The 22,960-nt window shown below is 43.0% G+C and overlaps 1 protein-coding gene across 1 annotated transcript; it reads right to left on the minus strand.

Moving 5' to 3' along the window:
- Positions 1-158: 158 nt before the first annotated feature.
- Positions 159-22,490, minus strand: LOC136426881 (collagen alpha-3(IX) chain-like). The gene is made up of 31 exons (XM_066415602.1): positions 22,443-22,490; positions 21,857-21,964; positions 20,994-21,092; positions 20,659-20,712; positions 20,180-20,224; positions 20,030-20,050; positions 17,690-17,752; positions 17,384-17,437; positions 15,308-15,370; positions 11,668-11,724; positions 10,639-10,656; positions 10,217-10,279; positions 10,025-10,078; positions 9,378-9,431; positions 9,034-9,087; positions 8,877-8,930; positions 8,178-8,231; positions 7,961-8,014; positions 7,480-7,533; positions 7,260-7,313; positions 6,738-6,836; positions 6,371-6,424; positions 5,739-5,792; positions 5,398-5,469; positions 4,982-5,062; positions 4,792-4,824; positions 4,116-4,262; positions 3,689-3,743; positions 3,207-3,404; positions 2,784-2,861; positions 159-2,363 (listed from the first exon to the last, which is right to left on the minus strand). Exons 1-31 carry the CDS (start codon positions 22,488-22,490, stop codon positions 2,170-2,172), a joined length of 2,190 nt encoding a protein of 729 aa, XP_066271699.1. The 3' UTR covers positions 159-2,169.
- Between the last annotated feature and the right edge of the window lie 470 nt (positions 22,491-22,960).

Genomic DNA, 22,960 nt, shown 5'->3' on the forward strand with positions numbered 1-22,960 from the left:
TGAAAACATTTTTCAGTTTTATGCTGTGTTAAGTCTTGCTCAGCAGTGTTGGAACATTGTACGAATTTAGATACAAATTCAGCAATACTCAGTAACCATCGTCTGATAAACGTATAACCAGACAAAAAATGTCAAAAAAAGGATGCTCAAACAAAGTATGAAAGAAAAGAAAAGAAACGCTAGATTTTAATGCTTTACAAAAGGCACGTCCACCCATCCTGCTACTACTGTACCAAGATATATCCCACATACAAGGTAACAAAAGCCCACTGGCAAGCACTTCTCATATCAAGTTAATTATAGTAATAACAATCATTAAAATATTCTCCAAATAATGAATCCCCATCAAACCATACAAAATGATAAAAATATGTTCCCAGAAGAGTGAAAATGAATGGCTGAAAATGTTGATGTCACTACTTAACCCTCACCCCGCTGTGGGTTCATCAATGCACCCAAGTTTGTATTGGTTACAGCAGAAGTCAGCAGGGAGAAGGTTAACTGGCCTAATGATGTGTGTGATGATGACAGCTAATATCTCAGTGAAGACCTGTATCTTAACGCCGTGTGGTCAGTTTACACTTGTATTGGATGTAACATGACTGATATGATGCTCTAATTAGTCATATACGCATATCGAAATCAGTTAAGAAGGCTTTGCGGTAAGACCTTGACTATGCATATGCATCTAACCATTACTACGTCACAGCCTGTAAAAGTCTGTGCCAACTAATAATTGATAAAAAAAACCTTGTCTGAGCTGGTATTGGTAAACAATACAAGATCTGGCCACACAGCAAAGGTAAAACTGCTGCTATTACCATTTACGTACACGGCACAATAGAAGTTCTAAATATGCTTGCACCCCCTAACAGGACTAACCTTAATGATATATTAGCATTCAATCCCACCTAAAATCGGCCAATAACAGATATTCTCTTTGTTACTATCACAATACTTGCCACTGGTATAACCAATACTGGATCACATGTGGCTGTGGTAGCTGTTTTAAAGCTTGTGAAATATGTTTCAAAGGCTACAGGTCTAAACTGCTAATGACTAAGTGAACTTTGAAATGTAGTGAGGGTGAATGCTACAATATTGTCATGATTATATAGATCAATGTACCTAGAATGGTTTGCATCTCTAAGCCATTCATGTATACTACAGATAATATATCTCCATTAATTCTTACAACAAGAATAAACAACTTTACATATATTCATAGAGAGAGTAGAGTAGAAACAATAGAAAAAATAAAGGCAACACACAGTAGCATGTATTTCTGAGAATAGATGACCTGTACTATGACTATGGAATGGAGCACAAGAAATAGAGACTAGAGTTCAGTCCACAATCCACCTAGTTCATCATGTGCATAGACTTCTGTAAAATACTGTACATGTAAATCATAACAGTATGTAGTTGTTTTAAAGGGTGTGGTAGCTAGGAGCTTGGAAATATATAGCCTGGTCCTAATGGAAAAGTCAAAATGAAAGAGATGAAAATATTCTTATCACATGTTGATGTTAGCTAGTTATACATAGCATGGAATGCTTACCACTAAGACTCTGGTAAACAAAATCATGTAAGCAAAAACATGTCAGGTACAAAACACAGAGCCCTGTCATTACATGTCATGGGAATTTTTGTCACAATTGTGCTATATAAACATTAACCATTTTTATCACAATAGCTGATGCGGCAAAAATATAGGGATCAGTATTAAGGAATAAGAAATGCTGAGGTTGACAAAGGGTTAAAAAAGAGGGCCTCATTTTATAACATACTTTGTGATGTTCTTCACTGGCAGAGTTTTGTTTATGACATTGAAAAACCTGACACACAGATAGTACTACACCACTTCTCTCACACATGCTAAATGTGTTACCTTTCTCTACAATGTTATGTACAAAGCACCATAAAAGGCAAACTTGGAAATCTGACTAAGGTATATGGAAGTAGCACCATAGTTCAATCAGTAAAACCTACTCATAACTCACATCAACAGTATTGTCATTCCTGTACTAATCAAATCTCCTTCCAAATTCATTCTTGATTGACATTCTGTCCTACATCCTCATTGGCTGCCTGCTATTCAACTCTCAACCAATGAAATCAAGATGTCATTCAATGCTGAGGCAGCTGTCCTACGTTGGGATTGGTCATTTATTTCCCAGGCCCTTTATTATTATTCTTGTTGGACCTGATTGGTGAGAGGCCTAGGCATGACATGGGGTCGCACACGCCAGGGCTGCCAGGGGACCCGCGCTGGCCGAGGGCTCCGGTAGCACCGACAGGGCCGATGGGGCCAGGGGGGCCGGGGTTGCCAGGGACACCAATGCCAGCCTCGCCTTTCCGTCCTGAAAAGAATCAGAGGTGTCTTTAAATCATGATCAAGAGCAATTTTGGGTAACAAAGATGAGTAAAACAGATTCCGAGAAAAGTCACTGGCAACAAAACAGCATGAGGCACACCAGTGATTGGGCTTCTGTAAATGGAGTACAAATCAGCACCAAGGAAAGAACCACCCAACTACAGACATTCCAAAATCAAATAAACTAACTGTAACACATGGCAGATTTGAGTATGATTACCTGTTACATAACCATGGGTTCATCAGGGGATGGACACACATTATGGAATTATTCATTACTTCCTTCAATACACATCCACCTGAATTTTACTGATGTTTGATTGTTTTAGAGGATGGTAAGTAGGTAATAAGACTGGCAGAAATCACATCTGAACATGCCGTCCTCCTTTGTGGAGGTAAGTTTTACCTGCTCTCCCAGGTGCTCCAATTGGTCCTGGTATTCCGTAGCCTGGCTCTCCACGATCTCCGGGCAATCCTTGGGGCCCTGGAAATGCAGGAGTGCAACAAAATCTTATATCACAATAAGCTTACAAACAACCTGCTCTTAAAAGTTTGGCCCAGTGGATCATTTTTTAGTATGTCTTTTTTGAGAAATGTCCATGATTCATCCAACAGCTAGCCTCTGTTGCAGACTCCTTCCGGCTGTTTTTTTTTAAATTTTATTTATTAATCTTTAGGGTAGTCCGGCTGTTTTCTTTTTCAAGTTACCGTTATCTTACCTTTCGGTGAAGAACAAAATAAATGTAATAAGAAAACGGTAACTTGAAAAAGAAAACAGCTGGAAGTGAGTCTGCAACGGAGGCTACCCAACAGCAGTATGATACTGTACCTGATGGTCCGATGGATCCTCTTTCTCCCGGCATGCCAGGATTTCCCTGTGGCCCGGGCGGCCCCGACATGCCCCCTGGCCCACGCTCTCCGGTAGGACCAGGCTGGCCCGGCGGGCCGGGGGGCCCAGGGCGGGTCATCACCACAGTACGCTTGGCGGCCTGCTGGGCAAGGGAAGCTGCCAACATCTTCATGTGACCTGTGGAATAGATGAAAGGAATAAAAGCTTCGCTCACCTATAGATGATAAGCTGGCATGTAGACTGGCATGTAGTTGTTGTAGCCTAGTAATACTATCCCATACTATTCATGTATCATTTATTCTTGGGCACATATCCTTGATAGAAAGAGTGGTTTCCCAAAGTATTTGGAAACAGAGGAAGACGCATCCTAGTCAGACGTGCGTGTTTCCTGAATGACGCAGCCTTGTTATATTTTAGATATGCTTATTACTGACATAGTTTGTTCTAAAGCTCAAACTCACTGTCAATGGCCCTCTCGCATATCCTCAACACTTCCTCTTCTGATGGTGATCTTCCCTGGTAACAGAGGATAGGCACAATTCATCATGTATTGTCACATGTATCATTGGAGGTCTGTTCAGCACCAAGGACAAACCCATGAAGCTGTGTACTTTCGACTTTACAAACTAACCATGGGACCAGCGAACCATAAATACACATAAGGAATTGTTTATAACTGCCTTCAATAGATATTTGCTTGGATTTATGTTATTGTTTGATTGTAAGATACAGTTTCATTTGAGAAGCTGCCTTTGCTCACCAAGCTCATTCAAATGAACAAACATTTAAGAATGAATAAACCAATGATATAAACACAAGTCTTCATACACATCCTAGTTATTTCTGTGTGTTATTTTGTATGGCTGTGAAAGAAAAGTTTGTATTTACTGGTTGTCCCGTAGGCCCTTGTGATCCAGGGAAACCGCGAGTCCCCTCCACGCCCGGGGGTCCTCGAGGTCCGGCGGGTCCGACCTGTCCAGGCATGCCGGTCGCACCGACGGGTCCTACCGATCCTGCGTCTCCCTTCGGTCCTTCCTATGGGGGAACATGTTACACTGTTATAACCATTTTACCAACTTGTTAAAGCTTTGTCTTTGTTGTTTTTTTCCATCTACTCCAGTATTCTGTCAGGTTGCTTCATACTGCTAATTTTTACTTAGAGGACTAGGCTTTTTAGTGTAAGTTATTTGATATATTTCAGAGCGGGGGAAAAGTCTGCAATTGGACTTTAATTTGTTTGGTACATTGTGTCCCTGTGGTGTAGTGGTCTGTTCTTCTGTTGCTTACCACATCTGGTTCTGATTACTTGGAACCAGAAGGCCCGAGTTCAACTCCCGGGTAGGACACCTCTGGACAAGAGGGGCATTGAGTCATACCAAAGACTGGTACATACTTGTGAAACAGTATGGAAGTTAAGCACACTCCACTGCCAGTGGACTAGCCCCTTGCTTCAGTGCTTGCACCACAGTGTGGCCCAGGGCTATGAAACGGGGATGGGCACCGCCTTATACACTTTATGGTGTGGGAGGATTTTAACTTTAACTAACATTGTTTCTGTACATACCTTTCCTCTGGGTCCAATGCCACCAATATCACCCTGCAAACAATGTTGAAAAATGTAAGAAAGATTACTGAGAGAACTTATATGTTTAAAAACTAACACATCATTTGTTTCCAAATAAAATTCCTTTCACATTGGTACAAACGGCAAAATAAGCAAAGATATTTCAATAGAAAGATGAAGGGTTTCTAACCTTTGCTCCTCGGATACCGTCAAAACCAGGCACTCCCGGCTCGCCCTTTGAGCCATCCCTGCCGGTAAGCCCTCTGATTCCCTTCAACATAGAAAATGAGAGCAGTTAGTTCATCGTCACCATGGTCATTATAGTGCACAGCCTAATGTCACAATGAGCAAAATAAGGAATGATTCAGTAGGGTATTATGGTGCTGTAAAAGCATTTAAGTTCGTGTGGTTTTGATTTCCCGGCAGTGAGAAAATGGAGTGTTTGCGATGGTTTTAAGTGTGCGTTTGAGACATTAGTAGACAAGGCGGTAGGAGGGCAAGAAAATGGCAGCGGTTTTAAGTTCGCCGCGATGAGCTTATCGGAAAACCGCGAACATAAAACCACCTTGATTGAACATTTCTGCATTTACAGTAGATGATATTTACCCTTATTCCAGGATTGCCCATGTCACCCTTCTGCCCAGGCATACCCATGGGGCCAGACAAGCCTGCAGGACCCTGCAAACAAGCAAAAAAGTGTTCTTAAGTATGTTCTTCAGCATCTTTCATAATGGATTTCAGAAAAGTGTTAAAACTAAGATTGGATTTGAAATTCAGCGGCTGTAAACTTTTTACATGTTCCTCATAAATTCTTTAGGAGACCAACGCAAATAAGGAAAGCCATCAGACTTTGAAGGTCTTACTGTATTGCCAAAAATATTGACTGGTGGCATTGTTTATTGACAGGAAGCACTTATGATATGCAAGTATGTAAGTACAGAACTTACTATTGGTCCCACGATGCCCTGGGGACCTCTGTCCCCCTTTTCTCCTGGGTATCCCTGTAGTCATAAAAAACAGAGTTACAGGAAAATGTAGGGTGCAACATCTGGCATAATCTGCTTCTACAAGCAGTGTATTTAGAATAACTTGCATTTCACTCTCTCACCCTTGCATCATCCTATGGGTTACAACTCGAGTTGTAACCCATAGGATGATACAAGGGTGAGAGAGTGAAAGAGAGAGGAAAGTATTACTCGGAGAGATTTGGGTAGACCTGAAGTCCAAAGTCATTCACGAAAGCCAAGGACTGCAAGGATCTAGTCTCTACCAGACTAACCGCGCCGGCTATAGGGAGAACATTTGCCGGGGGACTTCGGCCATGGAGGGTAACACTCGCAATATTGGACCCTATCTCCATAGCCGATTCCCTTCATACAGACTCTATTTGGCCAGTTTCTACTATTTTCCCAGCGACCCGCGGAGGCTGGTAGAGCCTAGCAATGATCCATGGTCTATCTCAACCATGATTATCATAACCATTGGTTCGATGACAGCTATCTCAAGCAGAGATAACGTGATGAATACAAACCACATTACATGGAAAAAAGGGTGGAAAACTGTAACAGTTGTGACTCACCGTGGGACCTCTCTCTCCATCAATGCCATCAATACCAGCAGGGCCTTGAACACCCTAGATGGGAAGATTGATTGAAACATGAAATTCCATCTCCTGACATTTCTGCAATCAAACTATTAATCCTGATGATAATAAATGGAGGAATAGGAATGAAAAGCAACCACAAGAATATTTAGAATAATGCCCACAATTCGTTGGCAAATGAAAATATGAGAAATATCACACACCTTGTTTGATTGTTTAGATTTGTTTAACTTGTCAAGGTACAAAGTGTATTTTGTAGATGCATTTTAAAACTGTCAAAAGTTTTTCATGAAAGCTTCCATTCCACAAGTGTGAATGAAGCTATAATGACAGTTTTACATACTGTTGGTCCACGTTGTCCAACTGGTCCTTGGTTTCCATTCAGACCAGGATTTCCCTTGGGTCCCATTGGCCCCATAGGTCCTGGTAGTCCAGGTACACCCTGGAGGGGGAGTAGTGGGGTCAAGTTAGACACATTGATATGTTCATAGCTGGATGATTAAGATGGCTTTCTCCTCCTGAAGTAGTAGATACCGGTGTAGTAAACGCTTAAGCTGGTGTGTTACACCGAAGGGCGGTTATACCGGCTATACAGATACAGATACGTCCTTCACTGGTTGGAAGACAATGTGATGAACAGCAGCTTTACTGACTGTCTCTGAGATTTTTGTTTGAACTTTCAAAAAAGTTCCATGAACAAACAGCATTGTTCCTGCATGCGTCAAAATGTACACCATATTCTTCTGTTAGCTGATATCTTGAAGAAAGCATCCTAGTTCTTTTGAAGGACAAAACTTCAGTTATCTCTTCAAAAGGAAAAATGATGATACCTACAAAGTAAATTGTACAGAGATGTCAGACTCACCATAGGTCCTTTGTCTCCAGTGATCCCTGACGGTCCAACAGGCCCAGCCTCTCCCTGTTACAGAAATAAGAAGGTGATGTCTCTACTACCGAAAGATGTTAACATGTATGTGCATGCAAAACTGATAATCAACCATTGAGAGTTTGTGGCCTGCACCAATACAGGCACAAAATATGATACCGGTATCTGCATTTCGATGGATAGGCTTGGTTGGACCCACCTTCAAACCTGGGTATCCATTTATACCATCTCTGCCTGGTACTCCGTTCATTCCCTGGAACAAACAAAATGATTTGCTGTTGTCTCATGAGTTTAATGAATGATTCTTTCCATCTATGCATGTCTATGGCAACCACTCGTATAATCTTTATTCGTATTCAGATACATAGTACAGATACATAGTACAGATACAAATACAGATATATTCAAATCGAGTATGATGTCCGTGCCAATTCCTACATCGGTGTGAAGAGGGTTGACACTGTAGCCTTCGCGTGGATTTGTTTAAGGTGGATGACTTTATGTAAAATAGAATTTTATGAAAGGTCTTTTTTTCCAAAACTGTACGTACTGTACTGACAGTCATAACCATGCAAATTTTCAAGCAGTGCTGCACTATGTTGCACCTGTGGCAAGATGCCTCTGTAGACTTAAGTGCCATCTACATGTCAGGCAATAGAACTGATGGAAACATGTCTTACCGGTTCTCCCTTGGGTCCCATCATTCCGTTTCCTCCCCTCCTGCCTGGCTCTCCCTGTACAGCACATAAAGGTAAAACACCTTATTTCACAGTCATTCTATTCTGACCATGGTGACATAATGCAAGTACAAGGTGCATTCAATTTCAATATTGTGCAACGAGAAATCATCACTCATGGTCAAAAATCATAGCTGAATCAAGGAAAGAACATCTTTACCTTGGTTCCCTTGAGGCCTTGTGGTCCCATACTGCCTCTCTCTCCGTCAATACCCTGTACATGTACAGATGATGATGGAAGAAAGATTAGCATGAATCACATTCTAACAAACAACAACTGCAAGATGCTTTTATTTCAAGTACCAGTAGGAGTTGTAATCTAATGTTTTCGTATAGTCTGTGGTAGTGCTGTGTACCTAAACCCGTGTCCATGTTCAGGTCCGGATCTAGATCCAGAGGTTCAGGTTCAGGTCAGGACTGTTACATGTAAAATTGCATATTGGCATATATTTTCTGTGCAATCTGTGCAACTATATATGCGAAATTATATACAGTCAGTAGTAAACATAAAAGTTCAGTTAGAAACACAAAAACGGCAATGTTTTCACATTTTTCCAGTGCAAATTTCATGATCTAAGGAAGGTTTAAAACAAAAAGGAGAGTATAAGTAAGAGATCTTTTTTCAAGTCCAGTCTTGTTTTCAGACGTTTAGTTTTTTTTTGGACTTGAACCTAAACATTAGGTCCAGTCTGGATCAGGTCCGGGGTTTAGGTATGTAGCACTAGTCTGTGGTATCAAGAGTCTGATTGCCCAGAATAGCGTTGGGTGGGGAGTGGTACAGTCTGTTACAGTCTGTTCCAGTGGTACAGCGGATGTTTCAGAATCAGGTTGAAGAATGTGTCTGACCACATGTACTTACACGCACTCCCTGTTCACCTGGTGGTCCCATCAGACCCATGGACCCTGGGTTACCCTAGGGGGTAGGAAAAAACTTGTCAACATCTCCAACTTCATCAACCAAAGTAAAGGACTGAGTCAAGTCATTGGTTACCTGCCTGCTGTTGTATCTTGCCTACCTTTTGCCCCTTCTGTCCCTCGGGTCCTTTGTCGCCCCTCGGCCCCTGTGGTCCCTACAGGAAGAAGCAATGCCTGCATTAGTAGTAATATCACCGGCAGAACAAAATGACTTGTGTGAAAAACATTTGCACATTTGCTGATGTACAATGTCAACATTTTTATCTACCTAGAAAAACCTCTTCAATACTTTCAACAATTGTAGCTGTATAGATCCACTGCCAATGGCAGGTGTGCATGTCCAGCTGAAGCTTCATCTTCTAAAACTATTTCAGCAGCCGTTCCACCCAGTAGTGGTGGTTTAAACTTTGCCACCATTGGTGAAACAAAGACGTCTGATACTCACTGATCGTCCGTCCACACCAGGTGCCCCAGGGAGACCCATGGGTCCAGGTTGTCCCTGTAACATCAGCAACTCAGTTGTCACTTCAACAACATGCAAGCAAATAGCTGTTTCGTAATGGCATCCATACTATTCACGTACCACCAGGACAAAAGTCGCCCAATCTTCATGTCTGGTAGCGCAGTTCTAATGTTCATGAGATGTCCAAGGACGTTGATGTAATTTCTTGGACATATTACTAAGCCATCTTAAAAACAGGACCTTTTGTCCCAATACATTAGCTCTCTATGTAACGTTATGTCTATTAGAACTCTTGATGCTGTTGAAAGTAGTCACAGTGCACAAAGTAGCATAAAAATCTATAATTAGTGATTCAGAAACATGATTTTTACTCGTATTCTTACATATCAAACTGTTCATTATTTTTACTCGTATTCTAACATATCAAACTATTCTTACATAAAAACCTTTTGTCCCTATACATTGACTCTCTATGTATGTCTATCAGTACCATTGTTGCTGTTGGAAGAAGTCACAGTGCACAAAGTAGCATAAAAATCTTAAGGATAATTAGTGATTCAGAAACATTACTTTCACTCTTATTCTTACATATCAAACCAAACACAAGTCTGACATGAACAGCTACTCACGTCGAACCCGTTCTTCCCAGGAATGCCGTTGTCTCCGCCGTCTCCTTTGTGACCCTGGTGATGGTGAAATAGATTAACATGATGCACCAGTATTGATTATATCAATACCATACATTCTGTGTTTCAAGAAGTTAGATAAAAGCCGAATCATCAGACTAATATCATGAGAAAATGGTGAAATTGTCGTCAAACCTTCGGCCCGGGGAACCCAGGAGGTCCGGGAAGGCCGTGAGGTCCAGGTGGTCCCGGTGGGCCCTGAAAGTCAAGAGTCACACTTAATTGACGTGAACGAGATTTATGTCTGTAACTCAAAGGTAAGCATTCAGAGATACTCAAAATATCGACATAGATTCAAACATTCTATTCCATCGCCTTTCTTGGCGACCACAGAAAGCTGTCGATTTGGTCAAGCCCCGTAAACTTTAAAACACCGCCAATGATACTTAAATATCTTATTTTCTTCACAATGGTCATCAATGAAACCCAGCGCATACGGCATATGAATATCAGCTTAGTAACTACAGTGCATTTTCGGTCAGATTGAACTGAAACATGACTTCATTGTTCCTCACAAGTGGCGTCCCGTGTGTGCGTTAGTGTTTACCAGTACTGACCCGCAGCCATTGTATTCTCTGTCGAGCAGCAGCAAAGATGGACAGGGTCCGCCAAGGCAGAAAAGAAGCAGTTAAATAAACATGGTTTAATCATCCTTGCAATTTGTATGTCCAGGCGGAGTCCATTTCATTCATGATGTGAAACGTATAACCTTCTTCTTTTCCATACATGCAATTTTGGGTGAACTAGGAGAAGGTTACGCTGAAACGGAAGATCAAAAGTCCCTCAAAAGACGGACCATTTAAATATATTTCGATGCCTTATTTTTAAGTCTTTCTGTGTAAAATACACAGATCTTCCAATCAACGAAACTTAATGTGTTAATATGCTTTAATTTCGTGGTCTTAGAACTGCGCCTGGAATCAAGAGCTGGCGTGTAGACAGAGGATTACAGCGATACAGACGAACAGGAATTGTGGTCTGGAAGAGCGGACAATACAATGGGTGTTAACTAGCGTGGCAGAGACTTGCAATGGTTAGACATCGCTGCAGAAGCTACGTAGACAGTGAACTAATGACTATGTCATCTGCTTTTCACTTGGTACAGGTGATGATGACGTCACACTGATGACGTTTTACATATGACGTAACACACAAGCACACGATGTGCTTCAAATGTGACGCGTACGGTCATCATGGTCATGACAGATACTGTACAGTACCAGCATGGAGCTCTATGTGGTTTGATGACGTAAAACATGCAAAGGATCGATACACGGTATCATATCAATGAATACGACACAATGCATCTACGTCGGCTACGTAGATATATGAAATTCTATTTCATATATCTACTGTACACTGTATCTTCACAACGTGCTTGAGAGTTTGCTGACATTCCAATATATGTGATAGGAAATACGATCGCACGATTCCGAGCTATCCATCTGATTAGCAGTCGTCTATTTCACATTCGGTAAACTAGTACTACACAGTCTACAGTTTGGTAGTCAGTGTATCAGTCCATAGAAAGCGCTCCTTGCGACATTACGTATGCGTGCATTAACACAGGTAACTTCCGGACATACCTGGATGCCGCTCCCCTCCATGTCCGGTGGAAGAATCATGGGAGCACCGGGGGGACCCTTGAAGATATAAACGAAGCAATTAATCATAAGTATCAGACCTTGCCCACCAGTGCCATCATCATGGAAGACTAGCATTGTTGTGAACGCATTGCATCATGTTTACTCAACCAAATATACCATTGACGTGCAGAGGTACTTAAATTTGCTGTTGTCTTCAATTTCCTTTCACTAGATCCTTGCAAGTGTCTCCATTTGCACACGTCTTCATCATGTATAGAGCTCCTTCCCCAGCCAGTTTATCATCAATACCTTCCAAGTAACTTCATTTCACCTTGAACACCTGTTTCTTGACCTTGACCACCTACGGAGTCGGCTGATCAATGGCGAAGGGACTGTTTGTTTTACTTTCTTGACACCCGCGCAGAGGGTTAAGTTTTACCTTGTTGCGATTGTTTGCTCAAAGATGTTCCTGTCGTCGACGCACTACTCCATCAACTGCCAGCGGCACTTCCCGTGCACAATAGATGGTAACCTCTCGACAGCTCACTGTTAGGTACCGGTGACCCCAGGACAAAAATGTTACGGCCCCGCTTTATCCGCGTATTTGCACAGGGATGTAGCCATTTTCAAGTCGTTTATTTTTACAGCAGGTTGTTTTGTTTATTTGTTAAGATGACACCCTTTCACTGGAGGTTAAAAAAGGACCGCTGGCAGTTACTAAGTATTTTGTGTAGGAAAGAGTGAATTCACTTTGTTTATGTTCAGATGGATACTCAAGGGACGAAACACACCTAAACTCGACACCCGGTGGATTAGAAGTGGTTGTGAAACGTTTTGTGAGAAGAAAGAAGAAGCTTATACTGCTGATTGGTGTTGTTGTAAAAGATACCTTCGTTGACTACTTTCTCATATCACCTGAATTCTTTGGCGCAGAAGAAGGGAAGTTGCTTAAGAATAACAGTTTTGTACTTGAATGACTTTGACTGTGCTGTGTGGCTAGCTCAAGATGACAGCGAATAGTCTGAATAGTTCCACTTGAAGACGCTCTCCAACCGCGACCTTGTTGGCTTTAGAATTAGTGCACAGTTCCCATGCACGGTTATTACCAGGCCTTCCCACACTCGTGTGGCAGATTTCTGTGAACCTCATTTCTGTTTCCCACCCAGACGGAAAACCTACAATTTCAGTAATGATCTGTGCCAAGATTTGTCCTCCCTGGTGTCTGACAACCGGGACAAAACACTTTCCTCTTCTATATCGTATTTTGTGACAACACCAGCTATACTTCAGGTAAACCATCCCCACTCGCAGGGCGATAGGGATCTTACCGCAAAAATGCGGTGCCCGGGTAAGGTGGCGGTATAACCGATACTGTTATGCGGTTTGGCAGGGAGAGTTTTGGTGTTATTGTGACAAAGAGAGGGGTCAGTCCGTCTTCTATGGCCGTGTCAAGCGTGTCGTACACAGACCTCCCCGGGCAGACTAAACACTAAACAAAACACACCTCAAAATCAAAGCTACTCCCTCTCATCCCGCGGAAAACGTCCACACAGCTGAGGGAGGGGGAATAGCAAACCGACGGAGATTAGAGAAACTGTGGCGTGTTTCAAAGACGAGTTCTATTTCTTAACAATATTTATCTCAGGAAGTTGGGCGTTAACGGGTATAAGAAGATGTATATCTTTAAGTTTCTTATGAATATATAATCAATTTATCTAATTATTTTCATTACATCAAGCTAATTGTTTTATAGTATTAGTATATTAGCCTTGTTGCTTTACGTAACGCATAGAAAAGGCACGTTACACACAAGGCCAAAGACCCCGGTTGCAGTAAGGATTTCGGAAAGAGACGCCTTGATCGGGCTTTCCGTGCCCGATGACAAGGCTCAGACTTGACGTCTACTTGAGCACCAATAGCCCGTTTCTGACACGCATACCTTTGGCGCCCTTACATAAACCTCTGGCTTACGGACCAAATCAAAGCAACATATCGTCATGCCACCCTTCCGCCGCCACTCTAATGTACGTCTCCATGGTAACCTGTGCATATTTCAGTAAAAGGTTGCAGAAGCTAAGAAATGTTGTCTTGATTGAGACAACTTTCCCCCTCAGTAATTGTCAGAACATACCATCATAATAAAGGGGTTTTGTGCAACATCTGAATCAATTTTAACACTTTCGGCCTTGGTCTTTTGGGTACAAATCTTGAAAATCTTTTATTTCTACTTTAAATACCCCCTTCCTAGCTCTGCTATTCAGGAGAAAGGTCGCTGGTGGTTAGCTACAATATTGCCCCTAATTAGCGGTCCGTGAGTCACTTCTCCAGCGGACACCTGGTGGTTACGGACTTAACGCAAAGTCGCGCTTCTGTCCCGCCACAGAAGACTCCGGATAGAAGGCGGATTTGAAGCCCGAGGACTGTTCTCTGTCGTTAAGTCTACGCGTCCAGCTGCTACATATTTCTGGTTAAAGCCTCGTTTTGTGCTTAAACATTTTTAAACCAAAAGTAGAACATGGCCGTCATGACCTTATATTGTTACTGAGGTCTCCTTTTGATCGTAGTTCAACTGCAATAGCCGTAGTTTAAGGTAACAGCCTCACAGTTGAGCCCCAGTTTCCAATTAGTTGGTAAGTTGGAGACCCCGGTTCAAGTCCCGGGGCCTTGACATCTCGGTTAGGGCTACACACGTCTTTCGGAAGGGACGTAAACTGGGGATCCCATTTAAAAGGGAAGAAGTTAAAGGGAAGGGCTCCCTGTAAACATATACCCTGCTACTGAAACAGCAAGGAAACTGCATGGCTGCCCTATTTGCCACTAGACACGACAAGGGTCTGAACGACCGTCCGTAGTTTGAGACGAGCCCCGGTCAGACGCCGACGGAACGCGCAGCCGCCTTAAGAACGTCTGGAAAGAGGCATTAACGTCGCTCCACGCCTTTTTACGTGCTGTGACATCACCTTAATTACCCAAGTGACGACATACACTCATCATTTGACTACACAGAGGACAAATTAATTACTCTGATCCCCGTACAGTTGTGCGGGACAATACAAAGATAAAAGAAGAAAGTGGGGCTTTAAGTGGAGAACGCGACACCGTGTCCCCACAGGTTTGTACCCAGACAGACGAGTCGTAGCCATAGAATGGCAGATACCCGTGATCCAACCTCCTTTAAGACTGTTCTCTTGCTCTTGGCTTTCAATGCAATTACGTGCAACAGTTCGCATTGTTCTGCATAACATACTTTAGATAACGTGCTTCTCTAAATAGTTAAGATGGTGGGATACGTTCCATAGAGCAACGCGTTGACATTTAGTAAACTTTTCAACCATGAGCTGGCCATGGATATATATCGACAAGGCGTTGTCTCCCCTAGTTTAGTAGCGAGAAAGTCCAGCCCAACTCTTCACGCGTAAAAGTGGACTAAGAAGGTATTTCTTCCACCGCAAACAGTGGCAAAACCGCAGAACACTAAACCTATTCAACTCAACAATCTTATCTGCAACACCCGCTGGCTTCCCGCCAGAAACTTGGAGACTCGTACTCGTGCGTGGCTCGCACACTCCTTAAACTTCGCACTGACTTAACCATAACCGACAAAAGAGCAATCTGAAGGGGAAAGTTGTAGGGTACTTACCGGGAGTCCGGGCGGACCGACCGGTCCCCGGGGGCCAGGCGGTCCCATGACGCCGCGCACACCCTGTAGATGGAGGGAAACATCCGTCAGCAAAATGTCCCAAAATATCATGTCCTTATCAACCAAAAGTACTCCGGTCTTTTAAAACGCAAGAAAAGTAACGTCAGACAGTTTGGGGACGTGTTGTTGATGGGGGGTATGTCTGACTCAAGGGGAAAAGCTATTGCAGTGGAAGACGAAATTCCAACTTTCTAGAAAAAGTAGATATCCCAAGATGAGTGCGGGTACTGACGAGCGGTCTCTCCTGGCCGAACCCGAACTCGCCGATGTCGTCCTTCACTGTGATCTCTCCGTCCTCGTCGTATTTTTCCTCCGGCATAGGTTCGTCGTCGAAGGTGGCCTGCGCGACGCCCATCCCGCCGAACTTACTGTTCCGCCCTATCAGGTAGCCCCATCGGTCCGGCTTCCTCTCGCCCCTATCCCGGTGGTGCTTCACCTTCTTGTTGTCCAGTTTTATCCCCACCGCCGCAGCTAACACTAACGTGCACACCAACACCCTCAAGACTGCTCCGGTCTTCATCATTGATGATGATGTGACAAAAAACGCAAAAACGACGGACTGAAGAAAAAGTTAGGGAGGTCGAGACCAGGTGCAGGAGCAAGTCTCCGCGACCAGTTTCTCGGCGGGAAGAGAAGGAAGACGAGGGCGCTGTGCACATGCGCGAAATAACCAGCAACAAACTTGAGCCCCACCTGCGCAAGGTAGGTAACAAAGCGTGTCATTTTGACAAATGCGCTAAGCCACGGTCACAGTGTCACATTTTCGAGGGGCCAGGGCAAAGCTAGAAGCTTTACCCAACAATTCACAGCCCTGGCGACTCTCTTTATTACAGAGTTATTATCCCCATGCTAAGTCTGTATGGTGAAAGGAGTCTTTCCAATAATCGTATGTAACAGCCAACAGACATTGTTGTGGTCTTACTTTCTGAGGGTAAAATGGAAAGTTTGGGGTATTGGCGCGACAGGATGTGTATAAACACACGCATGAATAGAGGATTTGGTAATATAGTTCCGCTTTTCGATATTTTGGAATCACCACAGATAACGCGGAAGCCATAGCCGCTGGGCATTTTTGAACCTTCTTTATCTGAACGATAAAGGAATCTTACATTAAGTTCTTCAGCTGCACTGGAAACGCTTCTCCTGTAAAAGCCGTTCTACAGGGGAAACTTTTAGAGCACGGACGTGTAGTTGGTGCAGTGTATTTGATACCTGTCTCAGGTGTCCCTGATGTTTACACCTCGGGCCGCCCTCAGACAATGAGCGCTCATTGTTCGCTTGTTGGCACAACAGATGGAAGGGTTGGGCAGTCGGGCCGCGGGAGACGCGAGGAGAAGTGGGCCGGGCGGGAGGGACTAATGGTCCGCCAAGTCCGCATGATGACGGACATATGCTGAGACATTCCCAGCAGAGACTAGGCTTAGAGAGGGGGTTCTAGACTACAAGGATTCTCCAAGGAAACGTCAAAGAGATGAGATAGCTATACACCACAGAGTACAGGGTGGGGCATCTTTGATGGGAACACAGTGACACGTTTATCTATTACCTGCTGCTGTCTGTTCATGGCCAATACGTCGTTACCAGTACTGTATCATAACGACTTACATTGCTCGTGATTGGACAGGATATTTCACATACGGGAAAACTAGATCTCAGGATGAATCATTCAGGATAGGCGTTGAGTTTCTGAATTTCTGAAATGTTATGACTTGCCAAAACTCATCTACCTAATAAGGGAGACTAAAAAAATCGTCAATAGATGAAACAGTGATGATATCGAACTACACTTTATCTTTAAACGTTCCTCCATAACCACAAGTGTAGTGATGCCACATGTTTACTTCCTTGTGTAAGCAGCGTGATATAATACCGGATAAAGGTACGGATAAAAGTCCACCTGTGGTCATTTAATCACTTATCCTCCACATCCCAGGAGGGACATGATCACACGCAAGCATTGAATAACTGTAGATTTGTCAAATGTGGAACAGTTGTTGTAGTTCATGTCATGCTTACCCTTGATCCGTCGTTTCCATCGAGCCCTGGTCTACCTGTTAGCCCTCGTTCGCCCTACAACAGGAATGAGAGAAGGAGAAAGAAAATAAAGAGACGAATTACTTTGACCAGAAGACGAACGCTGCGATATTGTGTTTATAGAAATGTACAATTGGATATTGTAAAATCTAGCTTATGCTTGTTCATATTTAGTCCAAACAGCAATCGTTCTATACATGTTTTCTTTTTTTTGTCTGAGACAGCTCTAAGCCCGTCTAGGACTCATGTAACAATGACCTATTGTCCGGTACAAACCGCAACGCCCACCTTTAACCCCTTCAATCCCGGCAACCCTTGCTCTCCGGGAAACCCGCGTCGTCCTTGAACGCCCTGGGCAGGGAATCATGGGTAAAGTCAGACGTTTCAGAGATGATAAATGTCAAATTGACAATGAAATATTTTGATACCTTGCTAGATCAAACGCTATGCAAACGCGCACGAAAAGTGGTGTTTTATCATCGTTTAATGGTGTTGTGGACTAATTTCAAAGTGTCGGCATTAGCGGGAGTCTGTCATCGTGTGATCCAGGTTTAGTGAGAGACAGCGTGCAGGGATCCACTACCTGGTGGCGTTAATGCAGTAAATACGACCCCTCTTGACCTCTCCGCGGTTATCCCTGTTGTAAATGGCGGCCGCGCTGTTGTACGCCCTAATTAACCATGTCGGACGTATCTGAGGGGTTTGGGCCGACAACAGACAGGGCACGCTATTTCCCCTGCACCTGTTTTCTGCCTTAGAGGCATACTGAGAAGATCTTACGACTCTTAAGTAAACTTTAAAGCGACTTAAATGAGACAAGCTCTCCGCCACACGACGGAATTCTGCAGTGAGTAGATCTTTTCCAGACTCCTCTATGATACTATTGTTAATTCTACGGTATCCACGTGATGTACACGTGATATGTGTACGGTACGACTGTGACAAAGCATCCATATTATGTTTCTAAGACGTTTCTAACATCGAAAAGCGAAAGGTCAATCACGCTATTGACAGACTACTAGTAGATGTCAAACACAACTTTTCCTAAACTTTGCTTCCAGGGATTCACATGACCCTCTGATACTTAACATGTGTCAACGACACACTTGCTGACGCACTGATACTGGTCATCGCTTTTCCTTTTAGCCAAATAGAAAAGACAAAAAGTTTCGGTCAAGGATAGACTGTGCTGAGGTGTGGGTTATGTAATAACTAAAATCCAATGGTGCGTTGAAGTTGAATTTTACATATTTTAAATTTGACATATTTTCTTTAGCACGAAGGGAGCTTTATAAAGTGGTCTTCTGACATCTATACATGTTCCGCACAGAATATAGAAATAAAAAAGTTGTGTAAAAAATCCAATGGAGCTTGGCCTTATGCACTGTCTGTTACATGTCTGTCAACCACGCCCATAAACGCTTAACGCTGTTTGTACAAGCTGTACTCTGTTCTTGAAAGACCCTCTGCTAATAGCTTGCCTGGGATCAACCAGGGCTTTCCTCCAACCAGACAGTCGTCTGCATAGCGCGGGGGATGGAGGGCTAGGACCTCTGTACTATAGCAGATTCTCTAAAGGCTATAGTTTAACTTGAAACATTTCAGGGGTACTCAAGGAAGGCTTCAAAATAAGAGGGTAGGAGGGTTTTAAGGATACCGCCTTAATGAAACACAAAGAGATGGAACTAAAACGAGATAGAGGAAGAGGGGTCGAATTCCCAGCCACCAGGTCTAAGACTTTTAAATGGAACTGTCGTACGGTATCACAAGTGCTGGTGCTCCATTTACTGCGGAGAGACGGGTTTTACGCTCGTTCTCATTTAAAGGAACACATTTTGTCACTTCCGTTACCGTTTGAAGTAAGACGTTTCTGACATTAAGATATGTCACATATAAGGCGCCAAACTGTCGTTTTTCAAAGCCAGAAAAGTTTGTGGTCGTCATAAAAACGACAGTTTGGCACCTTATATGTGGCAAATCTTAATGTCAGGGACGTCCTACCTCAAACGGTAACGTAAGTTACAAAATGTGTACATTTAAATGAGAACAAGCATTTAATGCTTGATCATGAATGTACTCTTCTCGTGGTATTGCAAAAAGTCTTAGCAGTAGGAAGCCAACAGTTGCTAGCTTTTTTCAATGTGTTTCCCTAAAAAACACACCGGACGGGATGGGGAAATGTTAGATAAAGTTGAATACAGGCGTAGGTCTTGCTCAGGTAGGCTTAGGCCCTGTTCACATTCGGCAAAATACATGCGAATCAATTCGCATCAAATCTAGTCAATTCGAATAGCTATCAATTCGGTTGCACTCACTGGGGAGCCGAAATACATCCAACTTAGATGTTCACACCTACGGGACGCTGTTGGTCAATTCGAATCAATCCACCCAAATCTACCCCCGAGAGGTGGGTTGATCAATGCGAATCATTCAGTAAAATCGATTCGAATTGGCCCTTAAATCGAATTGATTCGAATAGATTATGCCGAGTGTGAACAAGGCCTACTGACTCCGCAGCTCTTTGCCGAGAGTAGTACCCTTATGGAATATCTAAAGCATTAAAGTCAATAGCACATGTAGCCCAGACCAGTGGTCGTTTTAAGGAATTTTAAAGGTAAACATACTTACCGGTTCTCCCTTTGATAAAGTCTGTAAAAAAGTCAAAGAAAAATAAATGTAACATGAGATGGTATTGACTGAGTTGACAACTGTTCTTAATGCTGTATAAAGGCAAAATCACGATGAAATGACGACATAATTCCCTGTGAGCTTCCTTACCGAGTCCCCAGGTGGTCCGCGTACTCCCGTGTCTCCGCGGTCCCCCTGTGGTCATGACGGAGTCAGTTGGGAACAAGGTAAGCCTGGATGGTTCCCAGACGGCTACATTTGGATCTCATCTTGGCCATGGGCTTATGATTAGTATAACTGTGGCAGAACGCCAGCGGTTGGTAATAATTCAATAATCATTAGCTGAAATTTGATATGATCAACTTACAATGCGATTTTTTTAAATCTAAAAATCACAGGAATATGACTTAATAGTAATTCTTTTTTAATTTTTCTAATTTTTTAAATTCACAGTGCCACAATTGATTGATTACTTAAGACTTCTTAAGTGTATATGTACTAGATTTGCTATGCCTATGTATGGTAAGTGTTGGCAGTTTATCCCAAAGTTAAACTCAGAATGGGTTAAGATTGGAGCAAAGTTAGAAATCGACTGTGTGATTAACCTTTCTCTTCACGTAATAGTTTACCTTCTGACCTGGAAACCCTGGTACACCGGCCCGACCCGTCAAACCCGACGGCCCCTGGCGAGAAAGAGGAAAACTGCAACTCAAGAGCTCTTACTGAATTTGCAAGTCACGTTTGAGCGTATCCATACTGGAAGAAATATTTTTCACACGATATTATCAAAATGAAATTCTATTGCATCTAAAAGATTCCTTCATTTTCAAATTTTAAGAAAGTTAGTTTTCAAGTCGATATGAGTGTATTGGAACAGCCTTCATATGTCCTATATATTAGGCTATAACAGGTATCTATCGATGTCCCATATGCTGGTTGTAATACATCGGGCGACTAGCCTTACCTGCTCGCCTGGATCGCCGGGAAACCCCGGGACCCCCTGTTCACCCTTCGGCCCTGGAGACCCCGATATCCCAGGCAGACCCAGCTGGCCCTTGTCGCCCTGGGAGACGGGAGTATTCGGAATGTTAGAGTGAAAGGTCTTGGTTTTTATTTGGCGACACCAATTTAATTTGTTGGTTCTCGGTTTTTGTAAGAAAAAATGTTGTTTTTTTTCCGATTTTTTTTCCCGATTTTTTCGGAAGCAGCCATTCCGAGAACCAACTAATTGGATTGATATGGCCTCACCTCCATGAAAAATGGAAGTACAGTTTTTTTGCTCCGTGTGTGTGTGTTCGTGTGTGTGTGTGTGTGTGTGTGTGTGTGTGTGTATGTGTAAGTGTGTGTGTGTGTGTGTTTGTGTGTGTGTGTGTTTGTGTGTGTGTGTGTGTGCGTGCGTGCGTGTGTGTGTGTGTGTGTGTGTGTGTCTGTGTCTGTGTCTGTGTGTGTGTCTGTGTCTGTGTCCAGAGCAATAACTTAAAAACCTCTGGGTAGATTGAGATGGTATTTCGTGTAGCGAGGTGTTGTAGACGGGAAGGTCTAGGACGATTTTAGGCCTCATAGTGGCAGATCTTGGTACCGCAGCAGAACTTCCGGTTTTTGTATCCACTTCTCTTGGATATGCCGTTGTATTCATAATCACATCCAATTGTAAGTATTCAGAAATTCCATTGTGTTCTCATCAATTATTACATGTAAATCGCAAGGAGGTATCTAAATGTTTTCATATCATAACATATCATATGACATCACATCATATCATGTGGTGTCATGTCATATCATCATATCTGTTGAATAAATCTGTAAAATTTGTCCTTTTGTCCGGACCTTCTGTCCGTTGTTGCCAGGTGCACCAGGAAAGCCACGTGGCCCGCCGGGGCCCCGCGGTCCAGTTGGGCCTCTCGGACCGGGAGAGCCGGGTATGCCTGGAGCGCCCTGGGAACGAGAACAGGATCAGTATGTCTTGGGAGGGAGACATGTTTCGATCTCAAAATATACACAGATAAGTGTTATAGATAGACTAAAGGATAGCGTGATACATGTCAGAGTATCAAAGGCAAACGCATTTTGTATTGCCAGTTTATCTTTATAATGGTGTGGCTGCGTCGGTCTAAACCATAAATAGAACAAATGCTGACCAAACAAAAAAATATAGGTTTTATTCTATTTGTGTACATTTTATTCTAGTCGTATACATTGGCATTTGCCATGATCAAACAAGTTATTATCATAATAAGGCACGTTGAAGTCTTCCGGACAGAAAATAATTAAACGCACGTCCTTTTAATTGCTCCGTAATTGAAAAGGTGAGTTTGAAAATGTACTTGGTAAAATGTTGGCCATGCGCCAGGTTGTCAGTAGGCTCGAGCTCCCTTCATTAAAAATCTAAAAATGTCGAGGCCCGGGAATTCACCGTGTACTTACTCTGGTTCCGTTTGTTCCAGGCGGACCAGCCGGACATTGTCTCGGGCAAAAATCCTACAAGAAATAAAGATAAAAGGTTACATCTCGTATACTTGTTAAGTCTCTCCAAGGTGCTGAATAGTCATCACATAGACAAAACGAGAAACAAGAACTATGACTTTTAACAATTTTGACGCTCTTTAGATGCTAACCACGATGATATTTACGGATCCGTCTTGAATATAGTACCTAGTTCAGACGTTGCGACATGACATTCCTAAGACATTCCTAAGTATTCTTGCTGACAGGTTCAATTCATGACAGAATAGTCATGACGTATGGTTACGTCGGGAACACATCAAGGTGTTACGTCATTTGGTAGGTAAGGTAAGGGTAAGATGGCGATGAAATTGCATTATGGATGTCCTCATCGTAACACTGACATTCTTTGCCAAATGTTTCTCACACCGCTCATGGATATAAATCGTCTTCTTGCATGTAAGGTGCCCTCTAGCCGCAGTGAGGCGC

The sequence above is a fragment of the Branchiostoma lanceolatum genome, chromosome 2 (genome assembly GCF_035083965.1).
Source record: "Branchiostoma lanceolatum isolate klBraLanc5 chromosome 2, klBraLanc5.hap2, whole genome shotgun sequence".
Classification (NCBI taxonomy): Eukaryota; Metazoa; Chordata; class Leptocardii; order Amphioxiformes; family Branchiostomatidae; genus Branchiostoma; species Branchiostoma lanceolatum.